The sequence below is a fragment of the Centruroides vittatus genome, unplaced genomic scaffold (genome assembly GCF_030686945.1).
Source record: "Centruroides vittatus isolate TY-2023 unplaced genomic scaffold, ASM3068694v2 scaffold_752, whole genome shotgun sequence".
NCBI classification, from domain to species: domain Eukaryota; kingdom Metazoa; phylum Arthropoda; class Arachnida; order Scorpiones; family Buthidae; genus Centruroides; species Centruroides vittatus.
The window spans coordinates 2,595,196-2,617,289 of NW_027122716.1; the positions used below are offsets into that span (position 1 = coordinate 2,595,196).

Sequence of the window (22,094 nt, forward strand, 5' to 3'; positions counted from 1 at the left end):
AATTCAAAAAGATATAAAGCCATAAAACGAAATTTATGTTAATATTTTTCACTTAAGCATTTTCCGATTTAAGGGGTTACAAAATTTAATGTTTTGTTTTAGATCTTCTCACTCCGAACGGTTACAATATAGCACACATTTTGTTCATATTACTAGTTTGATCGAGCCCACAAGATTGTGGCTGAAGCCAGGGACGTTCCCAAAAATTTTGTGCCATCTGAAAAGTTTTGAGTAGCTAAACCGGATTCCAACGGATTCTTTAAGGTAAAAGGAATGCTCTTTATACGCCTGAGCTATTAATAGTTATAAAATTATAGAATCGTTACACAATACAAAGTCAATAAATTAATTGTTATTTCCAAAACCAAAAAGTCTCTCCCAACACTATACTCTAACATTAAAATGGAACAAGAAAACAAAAAAAAATACAGAAGATTGCGTAGGAATTAATGAATGTGTTGCTTTTGTTTCTGTCATTATTACAATTCAGTTAGTTACTTCTTAACTGTTATAGAATACAGCGTACATAATTTATATACACTGGGGCCCGCCGCGACATACTAATATGGTATGTCGCTGCGGTCTCTGGTGCACCTCGTGTCGGGCAAACTGAAGTCTTCGTTGTTCGATGGGGGAGAGATCCGGCGAGGCTGCCGGCTAGAGAAAGATATAAATTCCATTCAGGCTGGTGAGAGTTTACCCTGCGACGGGCAGTCGGACATTGTCTTGCTAGAACACCAACCATAGGCCCAACAATTCGTGTGACGTATTGGTCCACTGTCAGAATACCTGAAATGTGCACCATGGCTATCCGCTGATCGAACATGATGGCCCTAACCCCGATGTACGGTGTAGGACCGGTGTGACGCCCGGTGAAAAGGTCTGGCACGTAGCGTTCACCGGGATACCATCAAGCTCGTCCACGACCGGCATTCCTCCACAGCTAGAAGCCGAATTTACCCATAAACATTACCCATTGCTATTCAGTGGTCCACTTGCATGACGACGGGACGGAGGCCAACATATCGAAATACAAATTTTCGTACAACACAAAAGAGGCTACTAATAGATTACGTGAAAGTGAAGCTGTCACGTGTCAGATCGAAAAATCGGTAAAAATCCTTACGAATTCAAACCAGTCAAAATATATTCAAAATTTTATAGTTTTCTGCACATCTAGAGATCATATAATTCCAGACCTTATTTGCAAGAATTTGGTCAATGCGTAGTGTGAACTGATTGACCCTGATCGCTTTTAAATATACAAATATTTACATAATGATGTAAAAGTAACTTCAACCCTCTTTTCTTTCGTTCCAATAAAGCTATCGGTTGTGTTTTTCAAACGCACGCGCACCTTTTACTTCTAATTACGAACCAAACAACGTGCTCTGTTTCTTGTGTGACGTGAAGTCTTGTATGTTCCGCCTACTGGGGCGACATAAACATCGGGTATATCCGTTGTAACAAAAAATTGTTGCCTCCCTAATTCCATCTCTGATCCTTCGGAGTGTGGTTTTCTTCCATCCTATCCCAGAGCTGGAGGATGACCTCAGCATCCGGTCTTCCATTGCATTCCTTTACAACTTATTGCATCATATGTCGCAATATCACATATAACGGGTTTGGTTGTGTTGTTTCTGTCAGTGAGGAAAATGGATACTACAGGTAATTACTGGCAAGTACACAACTAATTAACTTAAAATTATGTTAATGAGTAGTAACAGTTTGTGTTTTATAACCATATGTAAATTTCCATAAAGTTTTAGTGTTCGTTTCGTGTTATCAATTTCTTTTCTTTGAACAATTTAGTCATTTCTGAATGTTTTCAAATTATTTTTTAATCTTAACATTTCTTGGTATAATAATTACTGATATAATTAATTATTTTCCTTTCTTTGGACCACTTGTGTATAGTAGAATAAAAAACAAATTAATAAAAAAAACTTGTCAGAATGTTTAATAGGAAGCTAAATTAACATTAAAATTGTAAACTTTCTAAGTTAATAGTTTGGTTAATTATAAAATACTGAAATTAACACTTGATATTTAATAATATAAAAGTTACATGTAACTATTATATATGTTTAATAACTGCATCTTGTAAAAATAATATTGATCAGAGAGAAATTATACAATATTTAATTCACTATGATTATTAAAGAGAAGAAATGTTTTAATTTAAATTGCATCTGATATAAATCAACATCTTCCTGTTATTGTTAACTAATTTATGATTTATTATCCTAAATGAAATTAATAAATTCTATAAAAAGTTTCTTGTTTTTTAAAACATGCAAATGTTTCCTTTCTCATTTAAGTGAGCCTAAATTGAAACCAATTTTTCAAAATTTTACTATTGTATTATGACAAATATTTGAAAATTTAAAATAACAAATTAAACTTTATTTAGTTAAATGTATATATAATATAAAGTTTAAAAAGTTTAAAAGTTTGGCTAGTTTTAGAGCAATATAATTTGTTTTAAAATTATTTTAGATGATTCATAATAAAAAATAATATATAAATGACAAGAGTGAAATGTCTAATTTATTTCTTTTCACATTAAATTGACTCCTGGTATGAAAAAGGTACTGTAGTTTGTTTATTAGCTGACCTCCAGTTAAAATTACTGAAAAGATTATTTAAGAATTTTGATCTAGTTATATGTATATTAGATATTTAACTTTTTAAAATAGATTTAAATCTGTTTGAAATTTGTCATTATGTAATACTTTTTCATTTTGTTCTAATTCATTGTTTTATATGTATAAATGTTCGTTGAATCTGTTCACACTTATGACTCCACCAAAGATACAAACGTACTAAAACATTAAAGAGTTTTAATGTCTTCATAGGCCTATTTCAGCATGTTTATATTTTAGTTTATTTATGGAATAACAGCTTTTCAGTTAAATATATATGTATATATTTTTAATACAGTTTTTGTGATGTCTTAAAAACATTTAAATGAGGTTAGAATGAATTTGGAATAAATAATAAGGTTTAAAAAGAGTGTCTTGGTTGGAAACAGATAAAAATTTGAAAATAATCGTAGGTTATAAAAAATTCTTTTTAGCATAAACATTAATTTACAATAATTTAATAAATTATCTCTTAATATATAATAGCTTAGTCAGAAATCCAGATTTGTTTATGCCTTTTCTTCCCTCTCTTGTTCTGCCTACAGGCAATAAGAGGGTCTTTTTAATAACACCCACTAGGCAGGGGCATATCCAAAGGAGGCATATGTTTATGGTGTTATAGCATACCTTTGATATGAAGCAGTCAGTTTTGTTACTTTATCATAAAAATGAATGTAAAAATGTATATCAAATGCCTTCAATGGCAGAAAGTAATCATATATAAAAAAGAAAAAAACAGAATAATTTTAAATGACATTTCACTGAAACACTTGCTGAAAAATGAACACAAACTAAAGATAACTACTCTACTGTACAGTACATATAAATTTAAAATAACTGTAACAAAATTTCTGGTGAAAACAAAGTTTAAATTTCTGGTGAAAATAAAAAATGCAAAAATGTTGATTTTTATCCTTCCAAGCCCACAGACCCCTGAAAATTTTCAACAGACCTGTTGGTATCTGAGGATCCCCAGTGCCGTAACTAGCCTTTTATGCGCCCGGTGCAAGTTTCTGTAACTATGCCAAAACTATGACCCAAAACTTGTTCCAGGTCATTTCTGTGCCCTGTGCCTGGGCACCGCTGGCACTGCCCTAGTTACAGCACTAAGGATCTCTAGTTAAAAACCACTGATGTAGGTGATGTAACAATTGGTGATGATGTTGACTGTCTAGTTATCACAATATTTTTAAGATAAATTACAATATCTCATCTAACTTTTTTGATCTAAATACTGTTTTTTATATTTTTGCCAACTTTGTTTCACATACAAATCTCCTGCTTTCTAGCTTATACAGTATATAATAAATCTACTTCATCATAGTTAGCCAATTTCTTTTATTACTCAGATAATTCTAATGCTTAGTATTTAAAATTTCATATAGAAGAAAATTTCACAGCAAAAATAACTCAAATATAAGAGAGAGTGATGTTTATAATAATCATATATAATTTTTGACTTATAGAATTTGCATCAAATTAGGCTCAAATTTATATTACAAGCTTGTTACACCTGGCTTTGCCCAGGTTTATAAAGTATATGTTGTAGTAATTATTACACTGGCATTGTTAATCATAAATTTTAAAAATATATGTGATAAAACCCATTTTAAGAACATTATCAGTATACCTATAAACTGCATGGGAAGTATGTTCTTGTAAATAGTGAGTTTATAGAAAAATTGTTAGAATTAGTTTGGTTTATTTGGTTATGGCCATGCAACGTGTGGGAAATATGCCAAGGCAGATACCTTCTGTGAGGTCTTATATGGGAAACTGGCCCCTATTTAGGTGTTACTAATGTGAAGAAAACCCAGAAAACGCCATGTGGCCTGCCCATTGGGAATGCACAAACCCACAACCAATTAATGGTTGTTCAGTGGTTTTATCCATTCAGCCACTTGTGGGCACTTATTAGAATTAAGAAAGTACCATTTGGAAATGAAAAAATCAGTTGTTAGAGGTGGAATATTAAATACTTATATAGTTTTTGTAGTAGTGTAACACTTTGACTCCATGCAGATGACGGTTGTATTCTACCAGTTGCAGTAATGATATAGCATGGCTACTTCATAATATATCATTGTTGCAGTAATTAAGTGAATATATTTGAATTTTTTTTAACTATATCCTTTTTTGTGAATTATATTTAGAATATTTTTAAAAATTTCTTGCCAATAAATGGTGATACATGTAAAATCAGCAAATTGAATTTAGACAGAATTTAATTTGGTGGTATGGACAAGTTTATCTACAACCCACGAGAATCTTACTATATCCCAGTAACGACAAATTTTAATTAAATTAAAATGTTTGGAATTTTAAAATTATCTTCTAGCTTTTAAATGTTCAGAATTTTAAAATAATTTAAACATATTGTTTGACGCATTCCATAATCGAATTGTACTGGTCAAAAGCCTGAGGAAGACCATGATTATGGTCAAAAACGTTAGTTTTAATTAAAAATTGTTCTCGTGGTTTCATTATCCTTCCCAGTGATTCTGAGAGAAGTTTTCAGTTTATCTATGTTAGAAGTATGTTAAAGTAACTACCAAGTTTCATAGCAATTAGTCAAACAGCTGGATGTATAGTAAACAAATAAACAATTATTCTCATTTATATATATATATATATATATATACAGTACAGTTAGCAGTTCCATTATCCAAGATAATGGTGAAGAGGATGTTACAAAGGTAATTAAGAACCATGGATAATAGAACTCCCATTTTTTACATTTATTTGACAACACAAACTCAAGAAAAACTTTTTGATGTTTTCACTTTCATCCACTGCATAATTAATTATAGAAATTTTTTCTCTAAGAATAATACAGCACAATACACTTCTGCTTAATAGCCATCCTTTGTATATGAATAACAGAAACTCAAGAGAATACATTTTCTCCTTTAAGAAAGTATCCATAATAGTTAAGTTTTTTGTTCTGTATTACTAAAGTGTGTAAGATTCATTTGTCCAGCATTTCCCAAACTTCTCAGTAAAGTGGAGCCCTTAACAAGGAAAATTTTTTTGAGGTGCCCTCACATCTCATTGATGTTTTTTGTTATAAATTTGTATAATTGACAGAAGAAACAAGACTCTAATATTTTATTTATTATTACTGTTTCAACGAATGATAAAAACAACATATAACTTTATTAATAAACAATTATATATGTATTTTAATTTAATCATTCGATGAAATGTCAGCTGTATGAATGATGTGTGATAGGAGCAAATGGCAACTACTATATTTGGGGCCATGTTCAGTAACACAGAATTCTTGCTGAGTGTAGTTACGCTGCGATGTTGAACTCGTTTCTAGCTAGTGCTCAACTCCTCCCACCGCTAGAATTCTAGCTAGTTCAGTCAGCTTCTTTTGTCTATGCTAACTTCCACTAGTGACATCATTGTTTTTGTCTCGTATGATTTGCAAGATGACTGCTCATGTTGGACTAAACATATTTTATTATAATTACAATCTTATTCTCTCATTCAAATCATCAACTCATTCTAAAATGACTTCCAAAACGTAAAATTATCATACGTCGGATTCTGAATACATTTTAACGGAAGACAACAGTCCATTTCGTTGATTACAATTAATAATCGCTTCATTAATTTTATCATGATCTGACACAACTTTCATTTGAATAATTGTATTGGTTACTTCATCCTTTTCGACCAGTTCGTTTGCGACAATCGTTGCAAACATAATTTTAACTTCGTCCACCATTTTGCCCAGTTGTCTAAGAATAATCGTTTGATGATGCTCAGAACATTCTTAGCTCCGCCCACTAAGCCACTCAGAATTCTAATTTAGATGTTCTGCATTACTGAACACAGCCAGGTGTACTGCCAACTCAAATAAATAACTGTCCACTTAAAAAATAGTTATAGAGTAATGAATTAAATTCATTATTTGTTTAACTTAAAAAATGTTTTAAAAAGATTCACCGAGCTCTCGAATTTCAATTGTGGAACTACTTTGGAAATGAAATTCATTATCTATAAATTTACATATATATGATATATATCAAAATTGGTTGATGGGAGTTTCTACTGTATATTGACCTAGCTCTATTCAAATTTGTTATGAATTCAACTTGTCCTTGTGGATATTACTATTTCAATGCTTATGATTTATAATATGATCGCTACAAAGTGGATTATACAATAAAGTCGAAAAAATATTATCATAAATAACGAAAACTGATACATTCAAATAAAAAAAGTTGTAACAAGATGTAATTTTAATTATATTCATTTTATTTTTTTGTGGTGTATTGTTATTGTATTGTCTCAAATTTACCATCTCTTATATATGTATTTTTTCAATTTTAGATCGCTCAATCCCAGTAAAAGCCGATGTCCATATTACCAGGTATTTTGTGTTATTTTTTATTTACAAAGAAATTTAAAAGAACAATAAATAATTTACTTATTATTTTCTAGAAAAGAGAGATATTATCCATCTAAGTCAACATCTAGAAATTCATCTAGAGAAAGCTTAAATTCTGAAAAAGATAAAACAAAAGCTAGAATAGAAAATAATAATTATAAGACTCAAAAGCCAAACCCCGAAGAATTTGAGAAAGTATGGGGAAAAAAGAAATAATGTTATGAATTTTTATAAATACATTAATGCCATGAATTTTGAATATGTAAAAATATATAAAAAGTTCTGAAAAATATAATTTTTTAATCTGAATTTTATTACGCATTTAATAATTGTACTTTAACGTGTTTAGCAATTTTCAAACGTTTGTGACGCTTTCTTTTTCTTTTTGTCAAATTTTGATCTGAATCTTGAATTCTTTTCTTCTTTTTTTTCTTACATGCTAGTGGATTTGGTCCCTTCTTACGCTTGCGTTTACGTTTTGTCCGATCGGTTAATGCAAGATCTTGTTTTAATTTCTCTAAAACAGCCAAATGATGAGCAGAAGGATTCAATTTACATTCTTTTGAAGTATCTGCAGCCTCTTCACTTATCTCCGACGGCTTCTCCAAATTAATTGCATTGAATTTAAGATATAAAAGTGGACAACCAGGAATAATTCTGACCTAAAAGAAAAATTAATAATAATTTGTAAATAATTTTTAAAGTATATATATATATAAAATTAGATAAATATTTAAATTAACCTATTTTTTAAAAATATTAGAATTAATTATAAAAATAAATTTCCTTTAGTTATACCATACTAGGTTTATATCTATGATCCTAGTAGATACAGAAATTAATGATATATTGAAAGTTTTAAACAGCTCTACAACCTGCATATATTTGTAAATTCATCTGTATATATATTAAAAACAATATGTTAGGTCCCTACCAAAACTGAAACCAAAACTCTACAAAGAAGCAGCTTGTAATTAGGTCACACCAGGTCGTCTGTGGGATCTACAATTTGTTCCTTGAAAGGAACGCCAGTTAACTTCCTGTGTGGACTCGGCATGAACTCATGGAAACAGTCAAAAAAGAAGAAGGAACATCGTTGCATAGGGATAGGAAATACAAAGACTTCAACTCCAAAAGTGAAGAGACTGCTATTCATTTGCTCCCATAGCAACTATTCTTTGAATTTTGAATAACAGCCTTCGGTTATATACAGAATACAGATATTACAGATTTAGTTTGTTTTTATATTATTTTCAATAATTTTTACCTGTAAGTGTTACATTAAAAGCAAAATGTTCTGACATCGCCACACACAAATAACGTAAATGTAATGTAAAAATTAATTTGATTTACAATTTGAAAATTTCAAAACAACTTTTACACAGTTTTTAACCTGATTTTTCCCTCTTTAAAGATTCAATGGACCTGAAGGCTGGCCAACCTGGAGCTGAACCAGTAGTACTCTTTCAGGTCTGCCTTCGCAGGAACCTTGACTAATTTCATTAATTAGGTGTAATGAACTCTGACTCCTCTGATAAAAACCTGTCCATCTAAGCAGAAGACCAAATTGCTTTGTCTTCATTCAAAACTGATATGCCTACTTGATAAAAGGACTTTTGTTTTTATTTGCTACAGTTAAACACTTGTGTTTTCTGTAAAAGAAGGAAATCACTGCAATTTTTAAAATCAAATATTCTGTCACAATTAGTGTTTTGAGCTCAAGAATTTAATCTTGAGATTTACAAGAAATTTTTGATTCATAATAGCAGAGAAAAATTCTTAACAATCTTGAGAAATTTTTAGAAAAATAAGTAGGTTTCTATTAAAATTTCTGTTAATTTATTTAAAGTTTTTTTAAATAGGAAACTAGAAATTAATTGTCTTGTGTATTTTACATAAAATATATAAGTTACTTTAATAAAAATTTTAATACATGTAAAAACAAATACAGGTATACCTCGAGTTACGTCCTTCTCGATTATATGTCGTTTGTCAAAAAAGTATATGGAAAAAGAAAAATCAAGTTTAAGTCATTTTATTCGACTTTACACCTGTCCGCCACAAATATTGAATTTGCGTTAAAAGAAGAAAAGCTTTAAAAGCACATAAAATCATATTAAAATATGTACATTTACAGTAAATGTTAATATAATCATCATAAATCCTAGAGAACGAAACATGAAAATATCTGTGTTTCTGTGTTGTCGTTTTATTTAGCGGTCTTTAAGTGCCCATTATTGGCGTTTTCCACCGTAGTTTCGACCTACGTCGTAACTACACAAGTAAATTCGACTTACGTCGCCTCTCTTGGAACCAATTACCGACATAAGGAAAGGTATACCTGTATAATAACTTTAATTTTTTATTTATTTAAAAAGATAAATATGAGACAATCTTATATCTTCTAGTTCTACTTTGTATGGTTTCTTCTGCATCATTTTTTTCTAATTAATTAAAGTATTTTATAAACAATCACTTTTTGAAATGTTGAGATTCTTGAGAATTCAAAAAGTTCAGTAAAATGCTATCCTTAGTCACAACTAGGGTTTCTCAATTTCTTAAAAATTCACTTTTTTCTTATTTTGTGTTAAGGTTGAGTAAATTTTGCAAATAGAAAGTATAATTAACTCAAACTGTCAGAATACATTTGTATTTATTAATTTTAAACCTACTTATAAGTTTCTTTAAATTTTTGCTTGTTATGGCATGTCACAAATGGTCAATAATCAATACATAGTTTATTTGTGGTGGGACTCTAAAAATTCTTTACTTGTCACAACCTGTAATGTCTTAATTTTTAACCATGCCCAGTAGCTTCAATAACTGTGTAACGCCAGGTTGTGCAAATTGGGCAAGATACAAAGTCTGCAAGTATGAAGTTTTTCCTCATAAACCTGATTATTAAATACAAACGAACTGCCAAATTATCGAGCTATAAGCTTGATGTTACTATTAAAGCAGCTGAGGTAGACAGATCAAGAATACTAGAGAACAAAAGAAGTACTACAATCTCAAAAACAAACTAGAAATCTTCCGGGCTACGGGTGAAAAAACACGTAACATCCGTCTTCCCTTAAACGCATTAAAGACGATTCCACCCACATGAATTGAATCGGAAAGGGCATTCTTGGTAGCAGGACTTTTCATTAGTTAAATAAGAATCAGATCGAGTGATTGAAGTATCGGCCATCTCTGCTTTTTAGAATCTTATTATAAAAATTTACAATAATATTTTTGTATTACGTTTTATTTAAAAAATGAAAATTACCTTTTCAGTTAGAATTTTGATCTAAGTTCATTTTTTTTTTTTTTAATTTTCAACTCAATTCAAAGCATTTGTTGTTGTTGTATGCAGTTTCCAGCAAACTTTAATGAATTTTTTCTATTTGTGAAAATTTCTACATAATTCAAAGGTAATTTTTAATATATATCTTACACAGCATTATTAATATGACTTTGGAGGTTGCAGAACGTATTAAATTACTTTAAAAAATGAAAAATAATTATATCATTTTATTTCAAAATATTTTGTATATCTTAAAAATAATTAGTTCTATCCCTGGATTCCCCGGGATGTTGGGAAACGATTCACTTTTATCTCGGAATCCTGGGACAAGCAAAAAACCGGGAATGAGAAATCCTAGCCACAATATACAACTCAAGTATTACAAATTTTATACTTATTAAATGAACTATTACATTTCTATAAGAGCACAAAACTTTGCTGCTTTTACTCGTATGATGGCATGTGCAGTGCAAAGTTTGAAAAAAAATGGCAGTAGAATGAGATCAAATTGGGGGAGTAGATTTACTTGAATAGTAGTAGCAGATTATGGAAAGAAAAGATGTATGAATGCATTTTCTCACTGTGAACATTTGCTAACCAATGACTGGAGAATCTGACAGAACATTTTGAATTGAGGTAACATCCTTCACAAACAGTTTTCTTAACCCAAAAATTTTGTTACATACGATATGATCACGTCACAATCCCATATGGCAGAGGTGGGCAACCCACGGCCCACATTAATATTTTGTGTGGCTGAATTGGACAAAATATTAATAAATACATCAATTTTCCAACTTAAGGAAGTATGCAGCAAAAATGTTACTAGTTTTTCTCTATCACGTAAGATTTTTCTACAAAACCATTTTTATTGGATAAATAGATGCTTTCTTCACATATTTCACGCCCATATTAGTGACATGTTTCAGTAGCCATAATTTATTTAATTATGTTGTTAAAAAAGCAATGGCCACCTAGAAAACAATTACAACTTGGCATAAAGAATATTGTGAGGAGCAGCTTGGTGAACTCAGAGAAAGGGCTGCTGCCACCCCTGCATGGTTAAGCTGGGATTAATGAAACAGTTCATAAAGGCCAAAGGATGAAGACTGCTTTTTGTATTTATGCAAAAAGTTTCCAGCCTTGTCTGAAGCAAAAAGAAGGTGTATTTACAGGACCTGATATAAGGAAATCAATATCAGACACGAAACTTCTGCAATGAACGGGAATGTCTGGATTTCATTTAAGACAATAGTTTCAAAGTTTCTAGGAAACAATAAAGATCCCGATTATAAAGAAATAGTAGAGAACTTGTTAATTAAGTACCATGAACTGGGCTGCAATATGATTAGGCTCATATTAGGGTACACTTTCTGAAATAATAGGGTATAAAGGTACACTTTCTGAACTCGCACTTGGATTACTTTCCTGAAAATCTAGGGACTGTAAGTGAAGAACAAGACGAAAGATTCCATCAGAACATTAAAGAGACGGAAAGGATATAGCAGGGACAGTGGAATGTCAGTATGATTGCGGTTTACTGTTGGATGATACATAGGGACATTCCAGACGCAGAACCTAGAGAAGGTCCACAAAACGCAGTTTTAGGGCAAACTGATAATCACCAAAGCTAATTAGTGGCTTATGTTATATTTCTGTACCTTTATATTTATATAATATGCTTTTATAAATTTTTGACAAAACTTTGTAAAGCCTTTGTATCAAAACTTTGCATGATGGAAACATTTAAGAGATTGTTTTTAGTTGTATCGATAGTTGTTAGTAAAAATCACATCTCAAAGTCCAAACAGTTTATTAGTTTAAATTTGCAGACCTGTGTAATTTAAGAAGTCCTGATTATACCATACTCTTTTCTGTGTATGATATACATCAAGGCTTCTTAAACTATGGGTTTTCTATTTGGCTATATGGGTAAGCTATAAGGTATTTTATACATGTGTAATATATACCATACATACAAAAGCTATGTGTAATGATAGTTAATTTTGCTTATCAATTCATTACATATATAATTACAGATTATGAGATATGTATCCATATACTCAAAAACTATCAATGAAACAATTAGCCAAACAAACAACAAAAAATGAAATGTCATTATTGTCTCTTTTAAAATAATACGATAAAAATTTTCTGTGAATTCAGTTTTTATAGAAAATGTAGACAAGTTAAATTTTGATATTAGGTTTTATAATATAAATTTCCCAATACTGTTATGTTTGATATCTTCTCATAAGTATAAGTGAATTTTTAAACTTTTCCAAAAAAAACAATGGAAAATTAAAAGTTAATAAACTTATGTAAGCAAATATTTTTAGCTAAAGATTTAAAATATGAAGAATAATTGTGATATTTGTAATAATTTGAAACTGTAACAGAAGAATGAAGTGCAAAAACAAAAGTTATTCTAACAAATTTTAGATACATTTGGATATTTTAAGGATATTCTGAGATTTAGTTCTACATACATTTAACGGTTAATCCATATGCTAAATTAAAAAGAAAGCAATAAATGCAACTATTGTTATTCTTTTAAATTATAAATGAAATATAGAAGATTGGTCATACTGAAATTAATGTACGTACAGTAGAATCTTGTTTTAAAAATATAAAAATATCACAAAAATACAAAAACTTTTTAAAGTAAGAATTAAATACAGAACATGGCCGGCGTTTATTTACATTTAGTAAAATATAAAATATAATTACAACTTTTTACAAAATATAATTACGACGGCCATGTTCTGTATTTAATTCTTACTTTAAAATGTAATAATTTAACTGTGGCGATAACACCAGAGGATGCTTTTTACCTGTTTTACATTCTTTTATGGAGGCAGGAGCCTCAAAAGAAAGGTTGCCTCCAGGAGACTGTGAATTTTAAAGGATTGCTGATGGTGTGAATGGCGGATTAAAGACAAGACAAAGTTCCAGCTTTGTATAGTCATAATTATATTTTATATTTTACTAAACAAAAAACTTTGTTTTCATTTTCCTTCTCCATCATTTCAACACACCAGTGACAGGCCAAAACAATTTTCATATGTGGAGATGATCTTTTTACTTAATAAGTTGAGAAGCTATCTCTTTTAAATGTAATCAATTATTCTTTGACATGATAATATTACTAGCACAATTTAAGTTATTAGGTTTTGTATTTGTGTTCGATATTAATACGTATTTCCATTTATGTGCACGATTTTAAGAAAATAACTGAAGATATTATGATTGTAATACAGATTTCTTAAATAATTAACCTAAATTTATTTACCTTTTCACTAAGCTCTGGATCTTGTGTAGCTATTAAGTAATGATCAGGATTATCTTCTTTAACTGCACTGAATAAACAGTCTGAGGCAGATATTGGATTTTTCTCATGTCCACATTTTATTACTTGAAATTGTTTTACCACTAACATAGCACCATAAATAGCTGGACCTATAAAACAACAATTGAAAACATGAAGTAAAATCAAATATAAGTCATTCAAATTAGAACTCTATTAAAACTAATGTAAATTATATATGAGAGTGAAAAACTAACATTATGCTGTGGAGTAAACAAACTTTTTTTTTTAACAGAAATTCAAGAATTATGAGACAAATCAAAATACATGTTCAACACTAGGAACACACTAAAACTTTGGTGGCATCAATCTTTTCTTAGTGATTACTCTGCTGTCTTTAATAATGTCTCAGGGTTTAAGAAATTCTGAACCTAAAGAAATGAAAATAGCTAACATGTTCCTTCAGCCATAGGATTTTTGATAAATTTTTCATATCAGAGCATGTTGAATATAAACTCAATGCTTGGATTACTTCAGTGGTTCAACTTGTGGACAGGTGGATGCAGATGCCTTGTTGGGTCCAGGACATTCTTAAATACTGATATATTATTAAAGACAGATAAATAGTTCCTAAAATCAATATCAACAAAGCTTTTGGTTCTTTTCAGTTAACAGGACACCAGTAGACTATTGCATTTAACAATTTAGCCCATACAACTTTGCCAGTTTCAAGTATCCTACTTGATGTTATATAGTTTTAGGAAGGTGTTAGGGTGAGCTCCCACCCAAGTGCTGAGGTGTGAGCAATAGCGAGCATCAAGGTGCATGTCTATATGTAAAGCATGTAGAAAAGATGGTAGACTGATATTTGTTAAAAAACTGACCTTTGGAGAAGAATATCTGGCAAAGGGTCAACAATTCTGGGGTGGTGTGAAACCCTTATCTCAGAGCTTGAATCTTACCCAACAATGTGCAGTATATATCGTTTGGCATCCCGTTAACCAAAAGTACCAAGCTTTTTAATATATTCCTGGTATTCAACATGTATTTTGACCTATCTTATAATTCTTGAAATTTTTAATTTCAAATAAATTTGAAAGAATTTAGCATGTTAAAATTTTAAAGAAAAGTCTTTTTATTTGGATACATTCTCATCACTTAACTCCTTTGGGGTTCTTCCTCAGGTTTTCTTAATTCTAAATAAGCTGGATCTTCCAAATTCATTTGAGAATATAAAATTGAACAGTAAGATGAAAAGTTAGAATAACGGAATTTATGTGCATGCATTCCCCATGTCACCTTTAAATAAGATTGAACACTAAATATCACTGTGAAGTAAAGTATTCAAAGATGACACAGGGAACACATGCACATAAATTCAATTATTCTAACTTTTCATGTTACTGTTCGATTTTATATTCTTGAATAAATTTGGAAGATCCAGCTCATTTAGAATTATGAAAACCTGAAGAACCCAGGTGTTATGAAAACATTTGTTTTTTTATTGCTTAGCTGTACTTCACACTGGTTATTGGTTGTAGAGAGTCTTATTTTATCATTATCCCAGTGTGGTATGCAGATGTGTAGAAAGAGAAGAATCAAAAATGTCAGTCCATTTTTACATTCAGGATTTATTGGAATTAAACAAGGGTTCTCAGGTGTGCAATTGTAGAAAATTTAAAGAAAATGTATGAATAATAAACAGACTGGATTAAACTAGAAAAAGTTATTGTAAAAAAAATTTAACAAAATTTGATAATGTAAACATGCAAATGTAATAGGTATATACAGTGACAGGTATACAATACACTGTAACAACCAAATACAAGGTTAATGTCAGAAGGTTGGAATATTGCTACATGCATGGAAGTGGAGAACTGGAAGAAAGCAATAATAGAGATAGAATTAAGGTATTTTGAGCAATGCATATTCTAAACTTTCAATAAATTTAATTTGCATAAATGAATGTTGGTTTTGTACTTCCATCAAGATCTTTTTCACTTTCTACCATGAAGATTTTTGAGATCTAATGGACATTTGGGGATACTATAGATTACTATCTATGGAATTTCAGGACTTTGAGTATATATCTGAACTGAGGGGACCGAGACGAGTTCAACGATACCCTACTTTTGGACCGGAGACAAAAAATAAAAAAGTTATCATACTTTCTTCCGGCGATCACGCAATGATAGGGAGTCGCGTCGCTCTCTCCGCTAAGTTGGCCTCGCTATTGAGAACGGGAGTCGCGTCGCTTGCTGTTAAAATTGCCTTTAGTAGACGTTTCCCCTTTTTTTTTTACTTTGTTCAATAACTACCGTGAATCAATAACTAGTGACGTTTAGCACATGGCGGCCTGCGGCGGCTCCCCTCCGGGAGGTCAGTCGAGAGCACGAACAGTCGGAACGGCCGCCACGTTTGCTGCCATAAGTAACATTAACCGAAATGGCAATCGCGCGATGATCGGAAGTTGCATCGCTCTCTTCGCTCTCGTATCGCATGTTTAACCCTACTGGAGATGACCGTAGTCCGACGTCATGGTTTGCAGACTTTACCGCCAGATGGCAGTACTAGCAACTATGGTGTCGTCTTCATGAGAGCATTAAAAAAGTATGGTAAGTGAAAAAGTATGATAACTTTTTTATTTTTCGTCTCCGGTCCAAAAATAGAGTACCGTTGAAGTTGTCTTGGTCCCCTGAGTTCAAATATATAATCAAAATCCTGAAATTCCATAGGGGATAATCTATAGTACACCCAGACATTTTAATCAATATGTTAATAGATATGTCAAATTGACATAAAGGAATTATATTTATAATTGTACTTGGTGTCATTTTATAATTTATATTTCATGCCAACTGAAGAAAAGCTATGATAAAAATGCATCTCGGCCAAGGTAATGGAGTTGTTACAAAAAAAAATGTTGTGAAGTCAAGTGCTTCTTAATACACTACATCATGTTTACCACGTTTTCCATTATTCAGCGTAGCACTTGCTATCCACTAGCGAATATGTAAAATATTTAACTTCCTGCTGACGTGTTAGAAGGAACACAACAGCTAGCATTCCGCTAATAAAAATGGATCGCATTTTCACTGCATCTGTTCTAAATGTTTAATATTTGTTCAGAATCTGCTGTAAATTCTAACAAAATTCTACAATTGCTAATTATTATATTATTACTTGATATCTAAAATCAAGATACAAATAAGATAAGTAAGAAATTCAGTCTACGTATCTGACATACAAAGACAAAAAGAGACAATTACACCTGTCAAACTCTTTCAGATAGACCAAAGTTAAAAATATGTTTATTTTTATCTGTTTGAAAATTGTCATAAATTCTTTCATCAATATTTAAAAGAAAATTTTGATTATTTAGTTCAATTTAAACAGTCAAACGTAAAGCCGCCATACTTCGTCGTTGTCTTAGCAAAAAGCTAGCGCTTCTCGACCTCTCTAATGAAATTTTGTAAGTGTTTTGAGATTGCTCTGCAAGCGACATATCAGCGCAGTGATAAAACTCACTGTGCTGACATCTTGGTGAATAACAGAATACGTGGATAGAAAACAAGGTTTCCAAAAGTTAAATAATTAATGAAACTATATTATAAATATACTAGTTACATCTAATACACCTTATTGCTGAGAACATACATTTATTACGTATAACTAACGTTTTCGGCCCACTTTATGGGCCATCCTCAGGTTACAGTTGTTCGACTCTAATACAAAATCGAACGCGTTCAAAATTAAACTAAATTAGAACATACATTTTAAATTTAAACAAATAGAACAAGTATAACACCAAATAATAAATAAGAAAATCCAAATAAAACACAAATGTAAATGAAAATAAAATACGGTGACTGGCCGTAAACATTAAGGAAAAATTCTTTATTCTTTAACGCATATATCTATTGAGCCTCTGTATAAGCATTATTATGTGTGTTACTTTTTACCATGTACTTCCATGATGACGGTAACCCCGTCGCATCTTTATAATTTAAACATCTGCCAGACAAACCCGCTCTGTAAATTTCGCATTTCTCCGTTATGGATGACAACGTTGGCGAGTGTACTTTTGCAAGAATTTTGGCATCCTCCCATTGCACAACAGAACCATCGGCTTGCGCAATCCTGGATAACGCTGTTGAACACTTGTTTTTTGCGACATCATACTGGTGCTCTTTAATCCTCACTCTAAGATTTCTATTGGTGACCCCTACGTAGTCCTTATCAATTCCCAATTGCTCATTTTTGTATGGAATCGCATAAACTCCTGCCTGCTCTCTATCGCCAATTCTTTCTTTGTCATTTCTAATCAACCTATATACTGTGGGGGCCCTTTTACATAATATACTGGCGTTTTTGTGTCTCGATATTTGCTTCATAATAGGGAAGAGACATTTATTATAGGTAAACTTTGTGAAGTTACCCCCAGCTTCAGGTTTCTTCTTAGAGTTGCTCTTAGGCTTTACGTATGCTGTTATTAAACGCTCTATAGACCTTGTTTCAAACCCTAACTCCTTTGCCACCATTTTTATTCTACCCAGCTCATCCATCGTGTCTATTATATTCGAACAATACAAAAATGCTCTTCTGATTAGGGCCCTAAATGCGGATAATTTATAAACGGTTGGGTCATTAGAATTTGCCGGAATATACATCGGATCATGTGTGGGTTTGATGTACACCTTCGTGTACAAAGTTCCATTCCTAAACTCAATGCCAACATCCAAGAAGTGTAGTTGCTTGCTACTAATTTGCTCAAGGTTAAGTTTTAAGCCATGCTGGTTAGAGTTCATTTGCGACGTCTAATTATTTGGAATAATGATGCAATGATTCAACGATTCTTAGACCAAATGAACTCTAACCAGCATGGCTTAAAACTTAACCTTGAGCAAATTAGTAGCAAGCAACTACACTTCTTGGATGTTGGCATTGAGTTTAGGAATGGAACTTTGTACACGAAGGTGTACATCAAACCCACACATGATCCGATGTATATTCCGGCAAATTCTAATGACCCAACTGTTTATAAATTATCCGCATTTAGGGCCCTAATCAGAAGAGCATTTTTGTATTGTTCGAATATAATAGACACGATGGATGAGCTAGGTAGAATAAAAATGGTGGCAAAGGAGTTAGGGTTTGAAACAAGGTCTATAGAGCGTTTAATAACAGCATACGTAAAGCCTAAGAGCAACTCTAAGAAGAAACCTGAAGCTGGGGGTAACTTCACAAAGTTTACCTATAATAAATGTCTCTTCCCTATTATGAAGCAAATATCGAGACACAAAAACGCCAGTATATTATGTAAAAGGGCCCCCACAGTATATAGGTTGATTAGAAATGACAAAGAAAGAATTGGCGATAGAGAGCAGGCAGGAGTTTATGCGATTCCATACAAAAATGAGCAATTGGGAATTGATAAGGACTACGTAGGGGTCACCAATAGAAATCTTAGAGTGAGGATTAAAGAGCACCAGTATGATGTCGCAAAAAACAAGTGTTCAACAGCGTTATCCAGGATTGCGCAAGCCGATGGTTCTGTTGTGCAATGGGAGGATGCCAAAATTCTTGCAAAAGTACACTCGCCAACGTTGTCATCCATAACGGAGAAATGCGAAATTTACAGAGCGGGTTTGTCTGGCAGATGTTTAAATTATAAAGATGCGACGGGGTTACCGTCATCATGGAAGTACATGGTAAAAAGTAACACACATAATAATGCTTATACAGAGGCTCAATAGATATATGCGTTAAAGAATAAAGAATTTTTCCTTAATGTTTACGGCCAGTCACCGTATTTTATTTTCATTTACATTTGTGTTTTATTTGGATTTTCTTATTTATTATTTGGTGTTATACTTGTTCTATTTGTTTAAATTTAAAATGTATGTTCTAATTTAGTTTAATTTTGAACGCGTTCGATTTTGTATTAGAGTCGAACAACTGTAACCTGAGGATGGCCCATAAAGTGGGCCGAAAACGTTAGTTATACGTAATAAATGTATGTTCTCAGCAATAAGGTGTATTAGATGTAACTAGTATATTTAGTAAGAAGGCTGAGTTTGAGTTAGTGATTGAATATATTAAAAAATAAACATATGCTTTTATTCTTATTAAATTCTCACTAAAACTGTGTAAAATCAAGTATATACTTCTCTTCAATAATACACTGTACTTAAAAATTTGTCTTTATACATTCATCAATGTGAATTCCTTCACATGTTTAAATAAACGAAGTATTACAAAAATGGTGGGCTGGCTATACATAATCATATTACACTTACTGAAATTAAAAATGTTTATGTAAATATATAGTTTAAAATGTATTGTTTCAAAGGTGTACTCATTTTATGTGTCAGCAGTAATTAGGATAGGCAATACCCAACTATATGTATTATATGATGCTGATCACGTTAATATTGCTAACTGTGTTCTGTGAATTGCCTGTGCATTATTTCTTCAACTATAAAGGAGAAATCTTCCAGGAACTACTATATCTTGGAAGACAGAATGGCTATGCAGAACCTAAATCTTGACCTGCACAGTCCCTGAATCTCAATTCCTTCTACTTCTACCTATGGAACATCTAAGAGCTTTAGTGTATTCTCTTCTACTTAACAATATTGCAGATCTTTCCCATAGTAAAAATTGGATATCAGTAAATTTGGAATACACAATGAATTTTTGGATGGATAAGGCAGTCCCTTTGTACGACAGGCTCAGCAACGTATTTTCGTACAGACATTTTAAACAACTTTGAAAAAGCTACATCAGTATTATCTTAATTAATTCAGCTTCACTGTTGTCAGTTTTTTATTACAGTATTTGAACTGAATACAGATATTTTACTGTTTGAAGCAAAATTGAAAGCACATATGTCTTAGAAATAGCACATTTAAAACCATATGCTTATGTAACCTTCATTTTATGGAATATAGTATGATTGCTTATAATTTTTGTATCTGTCCATAAATTAACCTGTATGTTTCTTAGTTAATTTCAAATCCTTAAAAACATTTGATCTGTATATGTTGGTGGAAATCTGTATATATTGATTGCTGGTAATATTCTAGGAGAGGGGAAGGGGGGTTAACCCCCCCAAACGATAGACCCCCCTGTGCGATCAAAAAATTGCTAACTTACCTAACTTTTCTGTTTCATTAACAACACACACAGTGGTTAACAGTTTTACGTCACTATTCAAATACTTTGGCATCTGTTCTTTTATATTTACTTTATATTTTAAAGCTGCTTGACAAAATGTACCATCGATTAATACTTGATAAGGAGATCTAAAACCAAAATTGTTCGTATAAAATCCCATATACCGCTGAACTCGCTTGTATCTTCTGATTTTCATTTTTAAATTTTAAAACCATGCGTATACAAACACAGTCAAACAATACAGGCAGCCATCTTGAATCGAGTTTATTTATTTTAAAAACAAAATGATATTTATAATATTAATAAATTTATTTATTTTACTAATATACTAAATAATTTAAATTTATAAACTACGCATTTTTCTAAAATTATAAATAAATAAAATATAATTTTTGTAGTAATTACAAAATCTCCACTAGATGGCGAGTACTTCTCGGGCTTGTATTTTTTTTCCCTCAATACGATGTCGCCCTCTGCCGTTCTACATATAAAACAATAAAATATTTTACAGTTTACTTTTTTTTCTTTTGCACTTATTTAAAAATGTTACTGCATTTTAACAGAATTATAAAAATTTCATTAAAATAAATTTAAATTGATATTTCAAATTTTTTTTTTTTTTTTTTATAAATTAAGAACATTAAAGTTTGGTTTTATTCGTATACAGTAACGCGACACATGGGCGATCTGTAGAGGTGCCCTTTTATTAGGCCTTTATTTAGGTGTTAATAACGAAGAAAACCCAGAAAACTCCACGTGGCCAGCCCGTCGGCCATGCCCGAACCCACAACTAACTGTTTGTTTGTTTTGTTAAATTGTGGTAACGCAACACCTACCTTAGGGACATTTCAGATTTCATGTAATAAATTACATGAAATCTGAAATGCTAAACTTTCGGAAAATGTAATCTTTTTATAGATTTAATTTATCCTTTTAATATTATGTTGGATATAATAAATTTACCGGTTTTTCAATTTTAGACTTTTCCGTCCTGTGGACGCTAAGAGAACCTTTTTTCTAAACCCATCGTAGTTGAGGCCAGGCTCTTAATGGGGAAGGCAGAGTGGTGGGGAACAGAACACTTCCGAGACAGACCACCTCAAAAAATTTCTATAGTTACTCTTCAGGACTCGAACCCGAGTACCCAAAGCGATAAGCTGAGCGTTAACAGCCTCGGCCATCTTGCCATTGGACTTCATGCTCTACTACAGGCTATCCTCGATTTTTGGACGTTCCATTTTTGTGCGTAGTACTTTCATATTTCTAAATCACATT

General features: G+C 31.5%; 1 protein-coding gene and 1 long non-coding RNA gene across 2 annotated transcripts; one reads left to right on the forward strand and one right to left on the reverse strand.

Annotated features, from left to right (window-relative positions):
• The first annotated feature begins 1,387 nt into the window (after positions 1–1,387).
• On the forward strand, positions 1,388–7,356 carry LOC136989673 (uncharacterized). The gene is made up of 3 exons (XR_010882939.1): positions 1,388–1,668; positions 6,990–7,029; positions 7,101–7,356. It is a non-coding gene; the product is annotated as an uncharacterized lncRNA (long non-coding RNA).
• LOC136989672 (rRNA-processing protein UTP23 homolog) lies at positions 7,340–21,071 on the reverse strand. The gene is made up of 3 exons (XM_067287895.1): positions 20,799–21,071; positions 13,626–13,792; positions 7,340–7,709 (listed from the first exon to the last, which is right to left on the reverse strand). The coding sequence occupies exons 1-3, from the start codon at positions 21,013–21,015 to the stop codon at positions 7,362–7,364; spliced, it is 732 nt and encodes a 243-aa protein (XP_067143996.1). The 5' UTR covers positions 21,016–21,071; the 3' UTR covers positions 7,340–7,361.
• Between the last annotated feature and the right edge of the window lie 1,023 nt (positions 21,072–22,094).